This window comes from Vespula vulgaris, chromosome 1, assembly GCF_905475345.1.
Source record: "Vespula vulgaris chromosome 1, iyVesVulg1.1, whole genome shotgun sequence".
Taxonomy (NCBI): domain Eukaryota; kingdom Metazoa; phylum Arthropoda; class Insecta; order Hymenoptera; family Vespidae; genus Vespula; species Vespula vulgaris.
Window position 1 is genome coordinate 18456311 of NC_066586.1, and position 24254 is coordinate 18480564.

General features: G+C 34.0%; 1 protein-coding gene across 4 annotated transcripts in view; it reads right to left on the reverse strand.

The window, feature by feature from the left end:
- The window catches only part of LOC127070417 (uncharacterized), a 145065-nt gene that overhangs the window by 79039 nt on the left and 41772 nt on the right, over positions 1–24254 (reverse strand). For 2 of the 4 annotated variants that reach the window (XM_051008374.1, XM_051008364.1), the window contains 3 exons: positions 8467–8644; positions 6627–6906; positions 3558–3979 (listed from right to left, as the gene is read on the reverse strand). In XM_051008374.1, coding sequence (XP_050864331.1) covers positions 3558–3979; positions 6627–6906; positions 8467–8603 — 839 coding nt within the window. In that variant the 5' untranslated portion in view covers positions 8604–8644. Of the gene's footprint in view, positions 1–3557; positions 3980–6626; positions 6907–8466; positions 8645–9760; positions 9917–11880; positions 11996–24254 lie in introns of those variants that run through there. The other 2 variants (XM_051008378.1, XM_051008388.1) reach the window with 2 other exon arrangements.

Sequence of the window (24254 nt, forward strand, 5' to 3'; positions counted from 1 at the left end):
CACCTTTTTTTTCCTTTTCCTCTTCCTCTTTTTATCCTCCCCCTCCCCCCCTCGCTTTATTACGAGATTGTGCACTACGCGATAGAGCCAGAAAATGCACTCTTTTCTTCATTTCCCAACGCTTACACTCTCTCTCTCTCTCTCTCTCTCTCTCTCTCTCTCATAATCTGCATATTCATAGGGGTGCTACGTTAATGCTACTGTACTAGAGACCGAAAAGACTAGTAGGAAGGGTTGTGCTTTTCAGAAATCAACGTAATATCGATGATCGATCGATCTATCGATCCGTCGATGTCTCGATTGGAATGAAATACACATTGAAGTGGGAGCCCGTTTCACAAAGGACGATTCCTGTTACTGATCATTTTCAACTACAGTAATCGATCGTTATCTCGATGATAACTCGTTCCAATGTCGTTCGATGATTTCTCTATTTCTTTCTCTCTTTCTATCTTTCCATCTCCGTATCCATCTATCGAAATGATCCAACATTTCTCTGTTTGCTCACGTAGATACCCGAAGAACGTGGAAGATGAAACCGTCTTCTCTCCTTTCACAGAGCCACTTGTAAATATTCATAGAAAGTCTAAGAGATCGTGATATACCTTAGAAACAAGGACCGCCGTAGAGTCGTACGGCAAATAAACAACATGTCGTGGGAAACACGGAAGGGTGGTGGGGAGCATTTATCTTCCTTCGAAACGTCCACAAAAGCTAATCCTTCTTCTCAGAGATATACGATACGTTGATACTACATATATATTTATATATATGTGTATATGTATGTATGATGTATATATGTATATATGAATGTGTGTGTATATATATATATACGTAAATATGTGTATACGTATGTATATATATATATCTTGAGATTTGAGAATAACGAAAGATCGGATTCTTCGACAAAAGAAATGCGAGCGATCTCTTAACTCGAATGTTTATCCGCTATCGATCTTATCCACGATTTTATCTCCCGAAAAATACAATTTCATTATTTTTCCTTTTTTTTTTCCTTCTTTTTCCTCCCTTCTTTTTTCTTTATTTCGAACGATAACTGACCATGACGATTTTATCTTCACAAATATTAAACAACGACGACGACGACGACGACGACGACGATGACGAGATACGATATACAACTCGACACCTACTTGAATTACATTCGTTTAAAAATGGAGGTGGTAGTGAAGGACGAGGAGAAAGAGGAGAAGAAAAAGAAGGAGATAGGTAATAAGTAAGTAGGTAGCACTTTGGTAGGTAGCCTTCAAATTGATTCACGAAAAGAAACGTATATGGAAATGGAATCCTAAGGCAGGATTTCAGTGAAATTATGACTGTCAGAAATGTTGGATAAAATTATGCTTTGGTTACCATAGAAGGAAGAAAAAAAAAGAGAGAGAGAGAGAGAGAAAGAGAGAAGTGGATTAGAGTTCGCAGGTTTAAAATAAAATTTTGTGTCTCTTTCTACATGCTCGAGTATAATTTCGTATATAACGCAAAATCATACACGAAAAAGAGTGTGTGTGTGAGAGAGAGAGAGAGAGAGAGAGAGAGATATGAAAACTAATGAAATCCCTTTGGAAAACGTGAACGTGATGCAACGTAATCCTACAAATTCTAACGTCGGATCTAATAAATAACATTCTTGTAAAAATAAAAAGGAAGAAACATAAAAAATCGAATTCAAGCGAGAGATAGAGAAACAAAGAGAGAGAGAGAGAGAGAGAGAGAAAGAGAGGTTAATAAATTTCTTTCCTTCCTTCCTTTCTTCTTTTCATTCGGAGATACGAAACACTCTACAATACATTGCATATGGATAAGTCGAAAATATTATTTCACTCAGTACAGTATCATTTAATATATATATATATATATATATATATATATATATATATATATATATAGATAGATAGATAGATAGATAGATAGATAGATAGATAGATAGATAGATAGATATTTGTGTGTACATATATGTATATATATATTATTTGTGTATGTGTAAATGTATATATGACCAGTTCCGAAAATGAATATATCGCGTGGGTCGATAGGACAGGTCGCTTAATATGGTTTCAAGCATGCAGACGACGACGTATACGCTCGCTATTTCTGGACGTTTCATATAAGATATTATAAGAGTTACCTATTAAAATATTATATTTACCTTTTAACCGACATCCTTATTCCTCTTTTTCTTCTCTTACACTGAGGTAAGACTTACACTTTGTATAATACATCACGTTCGAGCACGCACATTATCCTTGATTTCCTTTTCTTTTTTTTTACGTGTATTTATTTATACACGTATGTACACGCACACACATACACACACACACACACATATATGTATGTACACTTCTTTTTGTTCACATTGATTAAAAAAACATCAAAATAACGGCACTGAGTACTTAACAATATTCTGTTGTTGTTTGTTGTTTACTGTTGTTTTTTCTTTACTCAATCGATACACACACACCTTCTCTCCCCCTCCCCTCTCTCTCTCTCTCTCTCTCTTTACCTTCTTTCGGAAAGGACTTCTCCTTCTTCGAATATTCAGCTCTCACTCCGGTGAATTTTAAATTCCACTGTGTAAACAAGCTACGCTCTCGACGGGTGAGATCAACGTGTACCGAAGAAAAAGAAGAGTAGAAAGAAAGAGAAAGAGAGAGAGAGAGAGAGAAAAAAGAGAAAGAGAAAGAGAGAGAGAGAAAGAGAGAGAGAGGAAATGGCTGCTCGTAGGGCTCTATCGATCTTCATGAAAGTTACATCGGACCAACGGAGTAGTCTACACGATGTACGACGGAGAAGTGAATAAAAGAGGGAGAGAGAGGAAGAGAAAGAAAGAGAAAGGGATAAAGAGAGGGAGAGTAAGGGAGAAAGAGAGAAAGGGGAGAGGGAAGAGGGAAGAGGACTCGTCGAGTTTACATCGTACGAATTAATTCCCATTTAATGCTCCATGCTTCGAAGAGGAAAATCATCGTCCGTTAGGATAAACTCAAAGGTTTATTTTTGGTAAAATTTTTGGTCGAACGTTTTCCACGAACAATTCTTCTTCTTCTTCTTCTTCTTTTCCTCCTTCTTCTTTTCCCTTCTTTTTTCTTCTTTTTCCTTCAGCAAGTCCAATTTATCCGGATTCGAATTTATCCAATTTATTTCTTTTCCTTCTTCTTCTTCTGCTTAATTTTTCTTCTTTTATTTTTGCAATTAAAAAAAAAAAAAAAAAGAACAAAAAAAAATAAAAAAAAAATAAAAAGATGATAAAATCTGATCGAAACACGACGATATGAGAGAGAAATAGAGAGAGAGAGAGAGAGAGAGAGGGAGAGACGGAGAAACACAGAGACACTCACGCACAATGCACGTACACGCACGATTATTTTTCTCTTCCAATTCGCGTTTACGAAGCAGGAAGAAAAGAATCGTATAAAGTGCAAAAGAAAAACAAAAAAAAAAAAAGAAAGAAAACGATAGGAAAGAAAAGAAAAGAAAAAAGAATAAAACGCACGTTAGAAAAAAATCATTTAAAGGTGTAACACATTATATACGTGGTTTACCTGTCAACACGCGTAGACGTATTGCCGATGTCACCGGTGTCGGTGGCTGGACTGAGTCTGCGGGGTGGGAGGGCAGGAGCCTGGCCCGAGGATGAACTCGAAATGGGCCCTCCGACTACGCCCACCACGTTACTGGCCCCACGTGTGCCCTCATCTGCCGAGTGTTGCCGTGAGGATAGAGAACTTTGTAAGAGCCAACGTCGTCCCGTGTTTCTCACTATCGAACCTGTTGTTGAACCTGCCGTTGAACCTACGGCACTCGATGATGTCCCTGAGGAATTTGTCGAAGCTGATGGTTGTTGTTGTTGTTGTTGCTGTTGTTGTTGCTGCTGCTGCTGCTGCTGCTGCTGTTGCTGTTGCTGTTGTTGTTGTTGCTGTTGCTGTTGTTGATAAAGCAGATTGCCACTGTCCAACGAAGTGCTCTACGATTCAAATCAATCTCTATCTTCAGACATATCATTTTTCCTTTTTTTATTATAATAATTTGTTGGACGATGGAATGATATTGTTTTAAAAAAGAAAGAAAGGAATAAAAAAAAAAGAGAGAAAAGAAAAAGAAGAGAGAAGGAAAGAAACGTCCTATCTAATTCTCCTATTCTTTTTCCACGGATAATCATTATCATTATCATTATCATTATCATTATCATTATCATTATCATTATCATCATCATCGTCGTCGTCGTCGCAAAGTCGTTCGTTCTCTTGAAACGAAGGAAAAACATAGTCCGAGACGAGGAAGGATGAACCGTCTCGAATCGATTATAGTTTGCTCGTCCGTCTTGGAATAATTGAAAATGCAAGAGAGAAAAGGCAGGCTCGTCGATCTAAACGCGATGTTAGAAGAGAGGAAGAAGAAGTAGAAGAAGAAGAACAAAAAAGATAACAACAACAATAACGAACTAAAAAAAAAGAAAAAGAAGGAAAGGAAAAGGTAAAAGAAAAAAAAGTGCACAACTTTCCCCTTCCTCTTGTATATTTAAAGCTTCTATGAAAACTTCTACATTCCCCTTCGTTGGTCGTTCTCGCACGACGTGCTTCCATTTTGAAACTTTAATTATATTTCGGTCATTTAGTCGGCGCGATAGGCCCGATAAAATTCCAGTATAGTAATTAACTCGAGTCCGACCGAAGAAAGGTTTACCTTCGGTCGAGTAAGAGTAATAGAGAGAAAGAAGAAGAAGAGAGAGAGAGAAAAAAAAGAGAGAGAGAGAGAAGTTTTAATTGTTTCCAGAGAGGAAAACGTAAAGTAGTCAAAGGCGCAATAATTTTGTGGGGCTTGGATCTTAAAACAGCACTCGAATTCGAAGTCAAGGTAAGTCCTGGCAAATGAGTGAGTGAATAAATGAGAGAGAGAGAGAGAAAGAGAGAGAAGTTCGGTGAAAAGTTGAAGCTACTCAAGGGTTCGAGCAGAAATGTTGTAATGGTTCTTAAAGGCCCCTTGGTTTCTAAAAGCAACCATAAACGTGTGTAAACGTTTAAACGTGTTGTAACCCACCGTGTATATAGGTATAAGGTATAGATATACGTAGGTATAGGTATATAACTGGGCGCCATTATCGTGACACACTATACGACCTAAACGCGTTCATACGCAAGTGGAGAGTCCTCTCCCGTACGTCGACGCGAGCTCAGCCTCTACTTCCAAATACGGGTAGAAGCAAGCACGTAAAAGGCTACGACGCTACGCTACGGTAAAGACCAACCAACAAACCAACCAACGAACCAACTAACCAACGAACCAATGAACCAACCAACCAACCAACCAACCAACCAACCAACCAACCAATCGACCGACCGACCGACCGACCGACCGACCGGCTACGCAACTCTTTTCGACGAAAGTATTTTTATCTTATGGTCGTAACGTCGTACCACGGTGAAGAACTCGTCCATCGACCTGACTGTCCGCTCGCTCGCTCGCTCGCTCGCTCGCTTGCTTGCTTGCTCGCTTGCTTGCTCGCTTGCTTGCTTGCTTGCTTGCTTGCTTGCTTGCTTGCTTTTGCTTGCTTGCCTGCCTACCTGCCTACCGACCATCCATCGAAAATCGAAGATCATTTCTACTCGAGAAATCTAACACGAGAGACTTACTTATTAGCCGTTCGTTATATATCCATTTTAATTCCAAAAAATATACTTCAGTGTTTCCCAAATTATTTAAATAGGCATCTAATGGGGAATATTTGTCAATAAGTCTCCCAGAAATAATGATAATTAATGTTATTATATTGTTTTATCATTTCGTTCTTCTTTTCTTTTTTTTCTCCTTTCTTCTTCTTTTTTCTTTTTTTTTTTTTTTTTGAAACGATTAAAATTTCAGAACGAGGTTTTTTTCTATCAGATATTATATCTGTTTGCTCGATTTATTTATTATTTATATATATGTATATATATATCATGTGTTGAATCTGTGAAATAATCATGTGTTGCTTGGTTAATAATTTTTTTTTGATAAATTTGTCAAGAGTTCTTTCATAGGAAATAGTTTACAGCGAATAAATGAATCTAATTTGTCTACTCTTTCCTTGTTTCTTTTTCTCTTCTAAATTACTTCAATTAAATATTAAACAATTTTTAATTAATAATAATAATAATAATAATGATAATGATAATGATAATAACATACGATTAAAAAATACAATTACAATTTCAGAATAAACGTTCCTTTTCTCCTAATAAACCTTATATTCACTTGCTCGATTTATTTATCATTAATACATACCATGAAGTAATCATAGGTGTTAAAATCTTTTTAAATTTGCAATGTTCCGTTATAAGAAAAAATTTGATGGGAAATAAATGAATCTAATTTTTCTCTTTTTCCCATCCAAATTGTTTCAACTAAAAGTATTAAACAATTTTTCATTAACGATAATAAATAATAATTGAATTTTTATTATTGTCCAATCCAAATTAATCGATCTTTCTATATTTATTAAAAATAAATTATTACGTATCCGATAATGAGAAAAGCTCGAAAACAATTTCTCGAGAGAAACTAATTCAAGTACAAATGATGACGAAAGTACGCGTCGACGTAACCGTAGAAAAGATTAATGAACGAACGCTTACGTTCAAATGATTCTTCCTCAAGGTAACCGTACTGTCCTGCAAGGATCCTCGCGAGTAATGTCTCGCAAAGACCTCGACGAGTCTGGACCTACTAGAAGTTGGAACATTGGATTTCGATTTGGTTGTACCCGGTGGTGGCGAGCCATCGGTGTTTCCAGATAAGTTTGGATTACTGCTCTTTCGTTCGGGGAACACTAAGTGTTCTATGTTAGGCGTGTAACCTGGATCGCTTCTAACGATGTCCTGAAGTGTAACACGTCCTGTACTCGATCCGCCATTGCTGAAACAAGCAAGAGTAAAATCAAAAGAAAAAGAAATCATATTCGAACGAAACTACGAAGAGCGTAGAATCGTTAAAACTATTTCCGATACAAACAAATACTTACATATATACATACAGATAAAAAAAAAAGAAAAAGCCACGTGTACATCGTCAATGTATTTACGATATTCAATTTGTAGACAGTAACAGTTTGACGATCGCGATTAATTAAAAAAGAATAACGATCGATAACGGGAATAGTTTTTCGATGTATTTTGCGTGTAAAGGAAATTAAAAAAAGAGAGAAAAGAAAAAGGACGAAGAAAGGAGTAAAAAGTAAAAAAAAAAAAGAAAGAAGAAAGAAGAAAGAAAAGAAAAGGAAAGGACCGACTTCCATTCATTCATCGGTCACGGCTTTTTCTAACGTATTCAAAATGCATTAGAGACGCAAGGGTATAGAGCGGAATACAGGATGCGAGAAAAAACGTCCGCCAACTGGGAAACAAAAGCCACGAGAGGTAGCGAATAAAGAAGCGAGCTTGATGGTAGGTAGTAGATAGATATACCAAAAGCGTTGTGCAAGCACGCGTTCGTACACACGAACGAACATACATACACACATACACATACATGGGAAGTAGAGAGAGAGAGAGAGAGAGAGAGAGAGAGAGAGAGAGACACACGTGTAACCGGTTAGCTTAAAGGGGGTTAATTATGCAGAACGGTGAAAACCGTGGGCGGTTTACAGTAAGCCAATTTATGCGGATACTCTACCGAACGCTGGCTGGCTTGGCTCTCTGTTGCGCTATGGCCAACTCGAAAAAATGTTCAAGTCGATTTAACGGGTATAATGAAAAAGGAAAGTTAACGAGTGCCAGGTAATAACGTATAGAACTATGATTTCTAATACTATATTTATCTAAGGAAAAGGTTATCGATCTTACGATATCGAATATTCGATCGGATATCGTACGATTTGTTATATAAAAATATTTGTCAATTTATATATCGATTATTTGATTATTACTTTTTGTATGATTTTAACGCGTAATCTTTGTAATTTCATTAATGATTCAAAAATACATGATACAAAATTCATTCGATAAATAAAAATGATCCACCTAAACATATATATATACATAGAAAAATGTGTATGTGTGTGTTTATATAATATGTTACAAATATTGCTAATGCTCAAATAACGAAAATAATCCGTAGATGTTTTATACGTATTTACTAGTACTCGAATTTCCAGGATTAAACCGTGTTGAACGAATAAAACAAAATCGCTCGTTGATTTAATATAAATAGAAAATATTATGTGTCATTGCCGAGCCAATGTTAACGAGTGAAATGTAAACGAACTTGTCGTTGGATCCTTGATATTTTACTTTCGTGAACCTTCGTAATTTTTCTTCTTGCATCTCGTCATCTCTCGAATTAGAGAAGGAAGAGAAAGGAAAAGAAGAAAAAAAGAGAAGAAAAAACAGAAAAAAGAAAAAAGAAAAAAAGAAGATAGAGAGACCGAAAAAGAAAAAGAGAGAGAGAGAGAGAGAGAGAGAGAGAGATCGGACTAACCTTGGTGAAAATCCATGAGATTGCCTTTGACCGCGTCTCTTGCTGCTTCCACGACCGGGCTTGATGTTGGTAGCTTCAGCGAGTTGCAGCAAGCGGCTGCGATGCTGTCGCAACAACGGGTCCTCCCGACGATTCATTCTATCCTGCGCATCTGTAGTACTCCTTTGCTTCCTGCATCCTGCAAATCGTAAATCATCCTTTATATGTATATATATATATATATATATATATATATATATATATATATATATATATATATATTACGTAAATATATACATATAAATATATATATATATATATTACGTGTATATACACTATATATGCGTGTATATATAAATATATATTACATATATATATTACGTGTATATATATATATAATATATGTAATATATATTACGAAAAAAAAATATTGACTATGTTTTATTTTTTATTTTTTGACGATGTAACAATACCATACTCTCTTAATTAATCTCGCAATTTACTTTTAATTGCCTGCAATATTTCTTTTTGAAATATTATTCATAAATTGACAAGCTTCGTTGAAAAATTATTATTATTGTTGTTGTTGTTGTTGCTGTTATCATTATATAGTTTCAAGCATCGATCGTTTGAATGACTCTTTAATAGGAAACGTCATTTATGATTTGTTAAATCCGATAGAGATTTACACTTGATCTTTTATTATATTTTACTATATTTTAAAAATCATTATATCACAAATATTATCTTAAGCTTTATTGAAAAGTTATTATTATTATTATTATTATCATTATTATACACACATACACATTTATATATACATCAAGCAACGATCCTTTAAACGACTCGACTAATAAACTTCATTGATATAAATTAAATCGACTAAAGGTTCGACTTAATCTTTAATTACTAATATTTCAAACATCATTAATAAAAAATTACTTCAAACAGTATTGAAAAATTATTATTATCATTATCATATAACATATATATAAATACATATATAATAATATCAATCAACGATCTTTTGAACGACTCAACCAATAAACGTCATTAGTATTTATTAAATTGAATAGATGTTTCACTTGATCGTTAATTATCTCTGTTATGAAAATCATAAGAAAATTATCTCAAACTTATTGAAAAATTATTATTATCATTAACTATTATCACCATCATCATCATCATCATCATTATCATCATTATAACATATATATAATAATTTCAAAGAAGGATCGTTTGAACCACTCTCTACTCGGAAATGTCATTGCCATCTGTTTAATCGGATAGAGATCTAACTTGACATCTCTCACACCTGTCCTCGATTTATCTCCTTCACTTTGAAGTCGTGTTACCGAAAAGCTCTTTCCTCTTTGTTCCACTCGTGGAAGCAGTTTCGTATCGACGTTATTTCCGCTCTTTGCTCGCACTGAAGAACCTCTTTCTGTTTCACGGTCGAAACGATTTGCCTTTACAAGTTAGAGAGAAAGAAAGAGAAAAAGAGATAGATAGATAGATTGAGATAGATAGAGATAGAAAGACAGAGAGACAGAGAGAGAGAGAGAGAGACAGAGACAGAGAGATCTCAGTATCTTTGCCATCTCCGTAGATAAAATTTGCAGTAAACTAAGTTGCTCTGACTGGCCGAGTCATATTCATAAAGTACCGTGTCTAACTTGTTCGGCGTCAAAGTGGAATTAAAAGGGAGCTTTCTCGCCGCAGGCTTTCGTCTCTCTCTCTCTCTCTCTCTCTCTCTCTCTCTCTCTCTCTCTCTCTCTGTCTTTCTCTGTCTCTTTCTCTCTATCGTAAACCCACATGAACACTCCCACGCTTTCTCTTATTCTCTCTCTCTCTCTCTCTCTCTCTCTTTCTTTCTGCCTGTCTTTCTGTCTTTCTCTCTGTCTTTATATCCTTTCAAATTTAACCGAGATGCAATTTGTAAATACAAAGATAAATAATAATGATAATAATAAGGACAATAATAGTAAAAATATTAATAATGGTAATAATAATAATGAACGTAATAATATTAATAATAATAAATTATAAATAAACTTTCCCATTCAATCGAGAGTATCTCACCCCCCACCCCCTCATTCCATCCAGTTTTCACATCGGTATATGATCCTCGAACACGTAGAAACGTAACTCGCATTTCATTGGCGACCTCATGAAAGGCTCGTTTGTTTCTTTCCTCATTTCGAGCTCCATATCGTGGAAACTTTTTCTTTTCTTTTTTTTTTTCTTTTTTTCTTTTTTAATCGGCAGACGTTTCCTCCAATACGAATATCGTATTAAATTCGCTTTCACTGTTGTGTTAATTACGAAAAATGTTATATAGATATATCATATATACAAACTATACGATTTTAACTCAACAATCTCTTTCTTTTCTTCTTATTATTGAAAATAAAAGAAAAATATGGATAAATAAAGGACCAGCTATACTATATATTATACATATACATATATGTATATACCTATATTCGGAGACAAGAGAGACGACCGTAAATACGTACATACATACATACATACATACATACATACGTAAATACGTGTCTCGAGATATCTCTCGATTTTGTTTACCCTTGAAATAAATCGAATTATCGTGAATAAATGAAAGGAAGAAGAGACACGTATATCTCTCGTAAAATCGAATGCCTTTAAAAAATATGTATTTTATAATATAACAACCCTCTTCTTCTTCTTCTTCTTCTTCTTCTTCTTCTTCTTTTTATTCATATTCTTTCTTCAAACAACGTTCCTTTCTACTATGAAACGAATCGTTAGAGAACCTGACAAACTGTGTATCCACCGTTTTAAGAAAACCATATTTCATCGACGTTCTAAAACCTACTCATACACATACGTAGAGCCCACGTATGAATATATACGCACGAATACTTATGCATGAAATTGTATAGTATATATACCAAGAAAACTAGGTTGCAAAGACCGGCATATCTCTCGCATGGAACTCGATTCGCGCACGTTTGTTCAGTACCCTGTGTAATGGAAGCATGGAAAAGAGAGAAGGTTGGAGCCCTCTGGCAAAAGTCATCACCGGCTTCGAATATCGCTTTGCCGACCGCAATAGCACGTAATAATTACATCAAATCTGTACGGCCACGAGAAAGAGAGAGAGAGAGAGAACGATGTTACATTCTCACCCCCACCTCCACTTTCACCTCCACCCTCATCCCTCTCTCTCTCTCTCTCTCTCTTTCTCTCTCTCTCACAACCTCTCCCCACGTCAAAACTAGGTCGTACGCGATTGTTGATTATATATAAATATGTCGTCAAGCACGAGAAACGAAGATCTCGTATCGTTTAGAATTCTTTTTTACTTTTTTCTTTTTCTTTTGTTCCGTTATCGAATCGCGAATATGTCCTATTAAAAGAAACGAAATTCACGTTTACGTTAGGATTACGTACCTTTCGTTAGATCATTCTAAGTTTCCGAAGAAGTAGATACGTGATTATCCCTTCAAAGTTGTTCTAACGTTGATACTAGTTCGACTGAAACTAGAATGACTGGAATGATAGGTCGTACGCGAGTTTTGATTATATATAAATATGTTGTCAAGTCAAGCACGAGAAACGAAGGTCTCGTATTGTTTATAATTCTATTTTCCTTTCTTGTTTTGTTTTTCTGTTGTTAGTTTACCTAATCGCGAATATGTTCTGTTAAACGAAATTCACGTTTATATTAGGATTGTCACATTGTAAATTTCGAAAGAAGTATTATGTTATTCGTGTGAAAAAAAGGTGTATCGTTCTAACGTTGATACTAGTTCGAATGGTAGCAACGAATTGAAAGGAATGAAAGAACTTTGTTTTCAAAGAGGATATATACGTATGTATATACGTGTATATATACATTGGGATTAATAAGGGACGTTTTGTTATTTAAGAATTGAGTAAGCGACGTTTCTGATAAAATCAGAGAGAAGATGTCGGGAAAATGAATCCGGTGGTTTGCACGTGCGCTCGAGTAGTACCTCTTCATTATCTCTCACTCTCTCTTTCTCTCACTCATTCACTCTCTTTCTCTCTCTCTCTCTCTCTCTCTCTTTCTCTGTATGTGTGTCTCACTTTCTCTCTCTCTCTCTCTCTCTCTTTCTCTCTCTAACTTTCCTCTTTTTTTTCTGACGGACAGGCTGTGTTAAGCGTTTTCGCGACGAACCTTCTATTTCGTGGTACGATTTGAAACGACCTCGTTTTTCGTTCCAAATTTTATTCTTGCAACGATTTCCTCGATGTGCTAAAAAAGTAGAAAAAAGAAAAAAGAGAATACAAACTTAAACGAATCGGTACGAACGACTGTTGAATGAAAAAAAATATAAATAAATAAATAAATAAATTAGTTGGGGTAAATTAATGCACGAATATTTTTTTTCTTTTTTTTTCGAACGTCATTAGCGATTCAATTTTTAACCCCTTCTCGAAAAAAAAAGATAAAAAAAAGGAGAAGAAAAGAAAAGGAAGAAACAAAATCGTAGTAATTGACCGTACGATTAACTCTACCGGTGTCCAAAATCGGAAACGACATTTTCATCGTTCGACGCATGTACCGTTCACAAATCGTTACGATCCGCGGTAAACCACTTCATAAATTACAAATTCTGATTGGGATTTACGAGGACGGGAGGAGATCCGCCTGCGTTCAAAGCCGGGACCACCGTTCTCCCGGACTTTTGGCACGATCGAAGATTTACGGGTTTTGTTAGCCGAAAGAAAAGAAAAGAACAGAAAGGAGAGGAAAGGAAAAAAAAAAAAAAGAAAAGAAGAGAAAAAAAAGAAATGAAAAATGAAAAGAACCGAACGAGATTAAAAGTGCACGCGATGCAAAAATATTCTCTTCTTTTTCTTTCTTCTCGAATGTTGTATTTTAATGTCCATTAAAATAAAAAAGAAAAAAAGAGAAAAGAGAAAAAGAAAGAAGAATTAATAATCCAAAAAGGAACCATGCGAATAAAATACATTTGTGACAGATTTATTATTATTCTTCCTGTATTTTTCTTTTTTTTTTCATAAAAAAATTATATACGTATATATTTTTTTTTTTTAAATAAAAGAAATATAGATACACACATATATATATACATATATATATTAATTATATAATATATAAATATAGATACATATATGTATATATATGTATCTATATTTATATAAAATTATACTAATATATATATATATATATATATATATATATGCGCGCAGTTATATTCTATAAATGATATTTCGTAAACATATAATAGAATAATCACGTTTACGTTCAAAAAGAATAAAACTCGTCGATTGCAATTTCTGAGAAACACGTAAAACGTTAGTGGATGAAGACGTACGGTAAAGATGAAGAAAGGGAATCAGAAATAAGATTTTATAGTATGACAAGTAAATAAGTAAGTAAGTAAGTAAGTAAGTAAGCAAGTAAGTAAGTAAATAAGTACGTGTTGCTCTTTCATATAGGGTCTACTATCTAATCTGGAACATACGTACATATATCAGGGTACATTTCGTTTCTAGGTTTAGTATAACATCGGTAAAACGTATGGCCCGTAAGGAGGTCACGTACCGTTGATAACCCGAATCCAGATATGTCAGACATGTATTTCAGTATCATTGCCAATTCTCACGGGGGTCTTAAGATCAGTGCGACAAAACACGTGACAAATAAAACCTAAACGAAAAACTTACTTTAACATAAGTTAGAAAATATTGCTTGCTAATAACCGAAGCGAAACTTGGAAAAGATTTTTAGGATATATATAATATTTCGAAAGAGAGAGAGAGAGAGAGAGAGAGAGAGAGAGAATGTTCTATAAAACTTATGAAATGGAAATTCTTCGCAGTGAACGCGCAATTAGCGTACATCTATATTAGATTTATTTTTTTTTATTTTTTTTTTCGACAAATAAATAAAAAAAAAAAAACGAGCTATATATACCGCACGTAGCGCCTTTCTTTTATCAAATATGATATTGATTGCAAATGGGATCACTGGTGTATAAATATGCAAAAAAAAAAAGATTATGAAGGTATGCATTCGGGAAAGGGGGGAAAGAAACAAACCAACAAAACCAACTTTGTTGACTTCTCATATAACTCGAAAAGGTTACGAGTAAAAGACAAAGGGAAAAAAGAGCAAAAAACGAAATAAAAAAAAAAGGAAGAAAGAAAACTTTTGTGGCTGTAATATTACTCGGAGATGCAAAATTCACGAATTTCTCTTCTTGTTGAACTTTTTCTTGTAACTTCAATCCAATAGCGAGATATTATTTGTTCGGGAATAAAAGAAATAAGAAAAAGAGATAGATAGATAGATAGATAGATAGATAGATAGATAGATAGATAGAGAAAGAAGAGAAAGCTCGTTTTATTAATCGAAGAATTTATTTTAAATAACGACCCTGTAACACGATTCCAGGGTATCGATGGATCGATGTAGATATATCGTTGACCTACATATAACCGTCGAAAAAAGAAGGAGAATTCGATAGATAGAATCGAGCCTAACGATCGTTCGATTTGACGATCCTGATAAAGGGAAAGCTTCGAGTATAGGCGTTGGTTCAGTCTTATTCGTTCCTATATCGATCGAGTAAACGAGGAAAAGGGTCGACAAGACCGTTAGACGTACAATAGCTTCAAGATATGGTGCGATCTTGGAAGGACAACGGCGAACGGCTTCTTCTCCATTATCCTTTGGAATCCTTTCTCTTATGGTACCGTTCGGCAAACGCCAAGTAAAAAGAAATGAGAGCTTTTGACGGAATAAAAGCAACGGAAACGACGATAAGGAGACATGGACGAGCCTGCAAGAAGAGCTTTTAGGATAAGTAAGCTCTTACCTTGGTTGTACGTTTGCGCTTTTCTTTCATGCCAAACTCGACTCGATTTTTCTTTCCTCGTTGAGAATGTGATCGTTCAATTTTTTTCCCCTTTTTTATTTCTTTTTTTCTTATTTCTCTTCCTTTCTTTTTTTTTTCTTTTTTTTTTTTGTTTTTACGATAACATCTTCCATGTTAAAATGTATCTACATACATATCTTTGTATTATAATAATAATAATTAGTGATAATATTAATAACAATAATAAATAATAATAATAATGATAATATATAATTATTATTATTAATTTCTTTCTCCATTTTATTGGGGTATTAGAATGATTAAACGGCTCTCTGCCAAGTTTAATCCTTCTATTCTATATTCAAAAACTTTCGGTATTATCTCCGCATCTCTGAACTTGCTCGTGCGTACATACACGTGCGAATGTAGATTTAGCGTTTTAAGGTTTCTTTCTTTCTTTCTTTTTTTTTTTTTTTTTTTTTTTTTTTTTTAAATACGTTAATGTTCATTTGAGATACCCGTTAAAAGGTATTATTAATGGTATTCCGTGCTAACATTCTTTGTTAATTGAACGTGCTTTGTATTGTCTATCATTAAATATTAAATTGTCAATGATGTATATTATTTTGTCTGATGCATAAATCTAAGTTCCGATCGATTATATTTCATTGTTTTTACTATGTGTATCGTTGTATAATTCGTGGTCATCTATTTTTATGATTATTGCTTGACCTGTACTCGTATCATGGTGTGTTGTTTTCTTCCAAATTATATTTATCGACTATTGCCTTGTGTAATATTTTAGTTGCGGTTTTGTGTCTATCTGTTTATTCCATAGCTGACAGTAATTTACATTCAACGATTATTTTGATCTATTATTTCCGCTTGTTGTTCGTATTTTCTACATTTATCTACTTAATTTCTTTGAAGATGTATTTTTGTTAGTTCTTCGTTGCTATTATCTCGTTATCATCGTCATAGTCATCGTCATTGTCATCGTCATTGTCGTCATCGTCGTCATCATCGTTATCAATATCATATGTTATTTATCATTATTGAAACTCCAAAATTGGGTCGACGTTACGATTGCACGGATTAGTTCGATTACAAGTTGTATAGTGCATCTCAACGAATCTCTCATTGTTCTCCCATTAATTACTAATTAATACGAGAAATGTTTCAGCATATATTAAAGGCTTGATATCACTCTACGAGATCCGATGGAATACGAAACGACGTAAAATGTTTCATTAATTTTAACCGAACACTAGAGTCAATATGTCGTTAACGAACCGCTCGACGAAAACTATGGGTGACTTTTTCGATAACAAATTTTCAAAGTTAATGATTCGGGCCGCTATTGAAAATTATTAACTCGTGTAAATTTTCCTAGTTTAGTAGGTAAAACTTTTTGAAAATAATATCGTTGTCCAGGAATAGTTTTACTTTCCATGCGTAACACAATATGGAGATGTACTTGTAAACTCTTGCGAGCGTTTCGTTACCGTTGCTCCTGTACCATGGCAATTCGGCTTACAGGAGTGATTGTAAGCGTGCAAACGAGACAGGCGTCTATCATATATTATACATATACTATATCAAACTTTTTTCAATATATTATTTATATATTTTCTTTCTTCAGTTATTTACAAAGTAAAAAAGAATAAAAGAGAGGATTGTTGAGAGAATGAGATAAATATTGAATTACAGTTATAAAGTAGTCGACAACTTCGTTTCTTTTACATCAGAAAAATTTTGAATCTTATTTGCAAGCGAGATAAGCGTCTAGTGTATATATATATATATATATATATATATATATATATATTGAATTTTTTTCAATATATTATTTATATAATTCTTTTTTCTTCAATTCAAGAGAAAGAGTTGGAAGTAAAGGAAGATGAGATAAATATCGAATTATATTTTAAATTTTTGAAAAATTCATTTCTCTCAGGAAAAATTTCTAGTCACGTTTACAAGCGTGCAAGCGAGATAGCCATTAGCTATACACACAAACATATATATATATATATATATATATACATATATATATATTATATATATCGAACTTTTTTCGAATAAATTATTTATATATTCATTTTTATTCTTTGATTATTTACAGCGTAAAAAAGAATAAATGATGAGATGGACGGTGGTTCCAAAATGGAGGTGAAGCTGGGCGTGTGATGGAAGGCGGAAGTGAAATGAGATAAATGTGAAATTATAGTTATAAAATAGTTGAACAATTTGTTTCTTTTTGGATCAGAAGAATTTCAAGTCACGTTCAATCGATGCCCAGAGAATTTGAAATTTAGAGGACAAAGTTTCTTCCCGGGTATAGTTAGTCTTATACTATATCCGGTGCGAGCCCAGAATATTATGCATTATCTCGCATGGCTTTTGTACTTACCCTTTCTATATAAATAGAGAAGGGAGAGAAATAGCGCTATTAAATCGACCGACCGACCGACCGATCGTAAAAAAGCCCGGGATACAACAGCCAAAGGCCAAAAGCTTCTCTTAAAGCTCAATCATCGCCGAATTACATAGAAATTTGTGAGACAACTTTTCTCCTTTCTTTTTCATCTAACTTTGCGTTATTTTATTATAATTAAATACGTCATTTTATTGTATTAAACATTACGAAAGAATTTTTTTTTAATCCAACGGAATAGACATAGGATGACCAAAAGAAAAAAAAAAAAAAGAAGGGAAGAATCTAAATAAAATCAAACTTCAGTTTGAAAATCTTTCGTATCCGAATATAGATTCGACAGACAACCGTCGATATCTATGATTTTAAGAAAAAAAAAAAAAAGAGAGAGGAAAAGAAAAAAGAACAAACGAAAAGAAAAAAAAGGGAGGAAAGAAATTTCGGGACAAGGACTCGACTGAATTTAACTCTGGTTTATGCCACCACGATGAAACTGGAAACAAGAGAAAGAGTCACGTGCGATGACTTCGTTAAATTTAATGACCACCGAAGAATCCTTCCGTAAGAGCGACTAATTAATTACGCGGGTGATACGAGAAGAGACCAACATCTACTTCGGTGTTTGTATCAATTCAACACACACACACACACATATATATATATATATATTTACCACACAGAAAGAGAGAGAAAGAAAGACCTGCACGCATACGATCAAACAAAAAAGTCTATTTAAAAAAAAAAAAAGAAAAAAAAGAAGCTATTAAAAGAATACCAACTTCGAGATAAAAGTGAGAAAGAAGAAGGATCAAAAAAAGAAAAAAAAAGAAAATGGAAAATTGACGAGTAGAAAATCGGTTTGGCCGTTCTACTCGTTAATTTTCCAATTCTTTTTCTTTTTGTTTATTTTCTTTTCTTTTTGATCTTCTTCTTCCTCACAAAATGGAGGACCAATGTGTATATGTATTCTATTCCCACGGACGAATAAAGCTCTTGCGAAACAAAGGGTAGAACAATAATGTGTGAGGGTATACGTTTGTATATGTATGTGTATGTGTCTGTATGTGTCGTCGTCGTCGTCGTCGTCATGTTTCATTGACGATACGTGTTTGCATAGCGAAGAAGACGAAGAAGAAGAGAAGCGAACGCGAACGCAAACGCAAATGGAAGAGACACTGTAAGCTTTAATAGCTAACGATCATGAGAACAGAGAACATGGACTAGGGGATGCGAAGGGATCTTTAATAGGGACCATGGTTCCTGTTGACGCGTTAAAAATAAGGGGTGCATACGTAATTCGCACGTTTCCTCTTCTCCTTCTTCGTCTTCATCTTCATCTTTCTTTTATCAAAGGAATTCAAGACGAATATAAAAAAGAGGGAGAGTAATAAAAATCCTGGGATATAAATATTTCATATTTATTATCAAGAAATTGTTTAACTTTTTAATAACGGTTATAGTTAGGATAACGAGTTAGGACAGTCTTAATAACGTTAAATGCTACGAGAAGATTTTAAATAAATTCGAAGTTGAATTAAATGGAATAAAAGTGGGGGAGGGAATAGCATGAGATAGATAAACAGATAGAAATATATATGTGTGTGTGTGTGTGTGTGTGTAGAGAGAGAGAGAGAGAGAGAGAGAGAGAGAGAGAGAGAGAGAGAGAGAGAGAGAAAGTGAGATAAATCGTGCGATTTAAATATTTCATATTCATTATTACTATAAAAACTGTTTAAATTTTATAACAGTCATAAAAAGGGAACAAGTTAGGATAGTTTAAAAAATGTTGTATATTACGAAGAAATGGTAAATAAATTCGAAATAGAATTAAATGGGATAAAAGTGGGGAGGAAATGGAATGAGATATATAGATAAAAAAAATTATATATACGTACATACATACATACATACATACATATATATATATATATATATATATATATATAACAGTTATAAAAAGAGCACAAGTTAGGATACTTTGAAAAATGTTAAATGATACGAAAAGATTGTAAATAAATTCGAAATAGAATTAAATGGAATAAAAATGAAGAAGGGGGATGGAATGAGATATATATATATATATATAGATAAGTAGATATATAGGAAAAAGAAAAGGAGAGAAAAAAATAGAGAAAGAGAGAGAGAAAAAGATGAAGTCTAAATTATACGAAAGGAGAAAACGACGTGAAAGTTAAGGGATGACCGGAGAGTGGATTTCAAGTGGGCGTCTTTTCGACGTTATCGACGATCCTTTCGAGATGCCCTCGATGCAACGGAATAGGAGAGATTACAGAAATTCAATCAATTTGTTCGCTGCATCCTGATTCTGATGGGGTAAGGATTAAAGAACACGTGCTATGGATAAGCGAAGAGAATTTTATATAGATTTTCTTTCTTTCTTTCTTTCTTTCCTTCCTTCTTTTACATTTTTCATAGAAATAAATATACCTTAGAGAAGTATTCGAATATTTGTTATCAAGGCAATATTATATATCAAAGGAATAAATAAAAATAAAATGGAAACGAGTGAGTATCGTAATAATAGCAAAGTTTCGAACACGACGTTCCAAGATCATTCGACGAACTGCAAATTTAATCGACGGTAATGGATTTAAAGTTAATGGTCTCTAGATGCTACTATTATCGATCGTAAGTCGAGACTAATGAGCAATCTGGGATATTAAATTCGAATGTTACGAAAAACACGACGAGCGACGTCGATAAAACAATTACTTTCTTCCTTGTTATTTTCTTTTTCTTTTTCTTTTTCTTTTTCTTATTCTTTCCTTTTTCTCTTCTTTATGTAATATAAAATACAAGAGTCGCAATCGTTGTTTCTAATATCTCATAATTTCTTCGTTCTTAGTAATCGATTACGAGGAAAATGATAGATGAAAAACGTTGTGTCTGTGTGTGTGTGTGTGTGAAATAAAAAAATACAAAAAAAAATTAACAACAAGAAAATGAGTATTAAAAACATTTAAACATTTCGAAATGGTACGACCGATGAAGTTGTGAAAATACGCTTTTAACGATTTTCCGAGTCGCTAGCAACATATTTCACTCTGTCCGATATTTTCTTCGCGCGCGCAGCGAAATCCTCTTCCTTCTGTTGGATTATCAAATTGTAGGTATGCTTTTTTTACGCAACGTCGACTACTACTGAACGTGACGGCCGAACGAGCCGAGCGTTAATATCATATGATATATGCAGAATATGAAATCAGCTCGATCCTTACAAGCTTCCCTCATCGTTTCATCCCTTCCAACCAACTCTTCCCAATTTTACATACGGAAAAAGTTGTCTGCGTAAAAAGGAAAAAAGAAAAGGAAGAAGGAAAAGCGAAATAAAATAAAATAAAATAAAAAGGAGGAAATTAAACGGCCGAACGAACAAAGAGGAAAGAAGTAAAAACGGAAGGGGAAAAAAAAAACAGGGAACAGTTACGATACCTCTAACCTTCGCGCTAATTAATATTTGCGAGAGAGAAAATATTATATACATACGTGGATACGTACGTGCATTCGTTTAATTAATTTGCGAAATAATCTGTGGTAGGTACTGGGTTTAAACGATGATTACGTGATTTAAGCTAAAACGATGGTACGTTTTTACATCGTTTAGTGAACGGGGTCAAGGGCGAATTCTTAAAAAAAGAGAAAGAGAGAGAGAGAGAGAAAGAAATGAAAAAATGAAAAAGTAAAAGAATAAAAAGAAATATAAAATAAAAAATCAGTAAGATTTTCTTCGAAGAAAAAAAGTAAAGATAAATCAAATAAAAAAAAAGGGCGAGCTACATTTTCTCTTTTTCTTTTTTTTATCCTTTGTTTTTCTTTTCTTTTTTTTTTCTTTTTTTTTTATACAGTATTTATATCGATTCTCTTCGAGAAGAATCGATATGTATACGTACGTTCGAAGATAAAGAAAGTTTGTTCGTTAATCAATTTTCTTTAACACGACGCTCACTTACTTTTGCACTTTCTATTCAGTTTGACCATCTCGTAAAACTTTGTTCGTTCTCGTTAACTTCGATAGAAGACTCGAGAACATGTACTCTCTTTCTCTATTTCTCTCTTTCTCTCTCTCTCTCTCTCTCTCTTTTTCACACAGCCTTTTTCACTCTCATTCACCCTTTGGCTCTTCTTTCTCGAAAATTACTCTTCGATAACTTAAACATGTAAATTACCGTTGATCGAAGGTCGATTCGAAAGCTCAATTAATGTGGAATCGATCGGAATTAATTTTCTCAGTGTGTGGAAGAAAGAGAGAGAGAGAGAGAGAGAGAGAGAGAGGGAGAGGAGAGAGGAGAGAAGAGAGAAGAGAGAGGAGAGAGAGAAAGATTTCATTAGAACGAACAAGACTTGGATTAGCGGCTAATGCGACGGCAAAAGGTAAATATCTTTTGAAGAAAATTCGATCATCGGGAAAAGTAGAAAGAAAGAAGTAAAAAAGGAGAAGAAAAGGCAACAAGAAAGTATATATATATATATATGTATATATAAAGGATTTGAAATTGACGCAAACGAGAGAAAAAGAGAAAAGAGACAGAAAAAAATCGAATAGTTAAATCGAACGCGTAAAGGGGACGTGATGGTCCTTTAAAGTCCTGTAATTTGATTTTTCTTCGCCTTATTCTTTTTATATTTTTTTGGTTCTAACTCTCTGACACCCTCGCATCCCGATTCCGTCCAAAGAATTTCACTGAATACTCGATCGCGTAGGAATTAAATTCCGTGTATGTATCTTCTATATCTTCTAACGGGCGTTTATTTTGACTTAAATGAACGAACGAACGAACGAACGAACGAACGAACGAACGAATGGACGAACGAACGTACGTATGTTCGTTCAGAAATCGAAAAAAAAAAAGGGAGAGTACGAGGAGTTTGAATACACAGATAGAGAACGCATATCATGGTGACACATAAACGACAACCGCAGATGGCTACCGAAGCACTTCGAGAAACGACGTTTTTATATTCCTTTATATTCCTTTTCCAACAGCATTTTCTACGTTTCTACCATTTCTCGACAATTTGAGAATGAATAAGTGTAAACGATCGGAAAGAAAGAGGAGGAAAATTGCAAGGATTACGACAACGACGACGACGACGATGATGAAAGACAAAGAAGAAAAGAAAAAAAGAAGAAGAAGAAACGTCTACGTTTAACAAGGATGGAAAACAAAAATAAACTTTTTCTAACAACGATCAAATAAATTTGAAACGATCAAAATTAATTTTAAGTTTTGATAGGATCAAATAAATTCGATGTGGATAAAGATCCGGGGGGTTTAAAACTGTGCGAGCTTTCTTCTTGTTTTTTTCTTTTTATTATTAATTAATTAATTAATTGAATAATTAATTGATTATCTCGATTGTTTGTACGAATATATCAATTCGAATATATAACTCGCACGTATCAAACGCATCGTTCATTAATCAAAGAAAATCTAATTCGAGAAATTAGAGTTATTTCCCGTTTCATTCAAGAATTTTTATTAATTGCAAAAATACCATAAATTCGCGAACTTTTTTCCCGGTCTCGTATTAAGGAATCATAAATGAAGGTTTTCATTCGCGAATGAACGTTTTACTTTGGCCAGTTCTCTATCTACATGCATAAAAGGGAAATATATTTTCATAACCATGACGTCTCCGGGTCGAGTGAAGAAAATGAAGAGAGGATAAAACGAAGAATAAAAAGAAAAAAAATAGAGAAAGGAGAAAAAGAAAGAAGAAAAAAGAATAAAAAAAAGGAAATTTTTAAAAAAGGAGAGAAATCATAAGGGAAAAAAAAGCAGAGAGAGAGAGAGAGAGAGAAGAATGGAGAGAGAGATATAGAGATAGAAATAGAGAGAGAGAGAGAGAGAGAGAGAGACGGAGAGAAGGAGAGATAAAGATAGAGATAAAGATAGATAGAGAGAAGGAGACAGAGAGAGAGAGAAAGAGAGAAGTGAGAATGATGGGAAATGAATGTTGAAAAATTCGCATAAGTCACGTAATACGATTATAAACGAGATCACGCGAGAAGAAAATGCAATGAAAACTCAAAAAGAGAAAGAGAGAGAGAGAGAGAAATGGAAATGACACTCGATCATGACAAAAAGCGAGCAGGGTGAACGGAGCACACTGAAAAGTCGATTTCGAAGAGTAGATAGGAGATAGAGAAGGAGAAGAAAGAAGAGAAGATGGAGGAGAAGAAGAAAAAGAAAGAGAAGAAGATAGAGGAGGTGGTGATCATTCTAGATAATCGATTAAAAAGCTAATGAAAACTGACACGGCCAAGTTACACATTCGAGTGTCTCGAGGATCGATTTGTAGAAAGAAATCGAAAGAATAACGACGACGATAACAACGACGACAACAAATGGCAATTGGAAAAAGAGAGAGAAAAAGAGAGAGAGAGAAGAAAAGAAAACTAAAAAAACTTTCAATAGGATGGTTCAACAATCGTTAACAATTATTCATGTTCCCCGATATTTGTTTTCTTTTATTTTAAATTATCATTCACC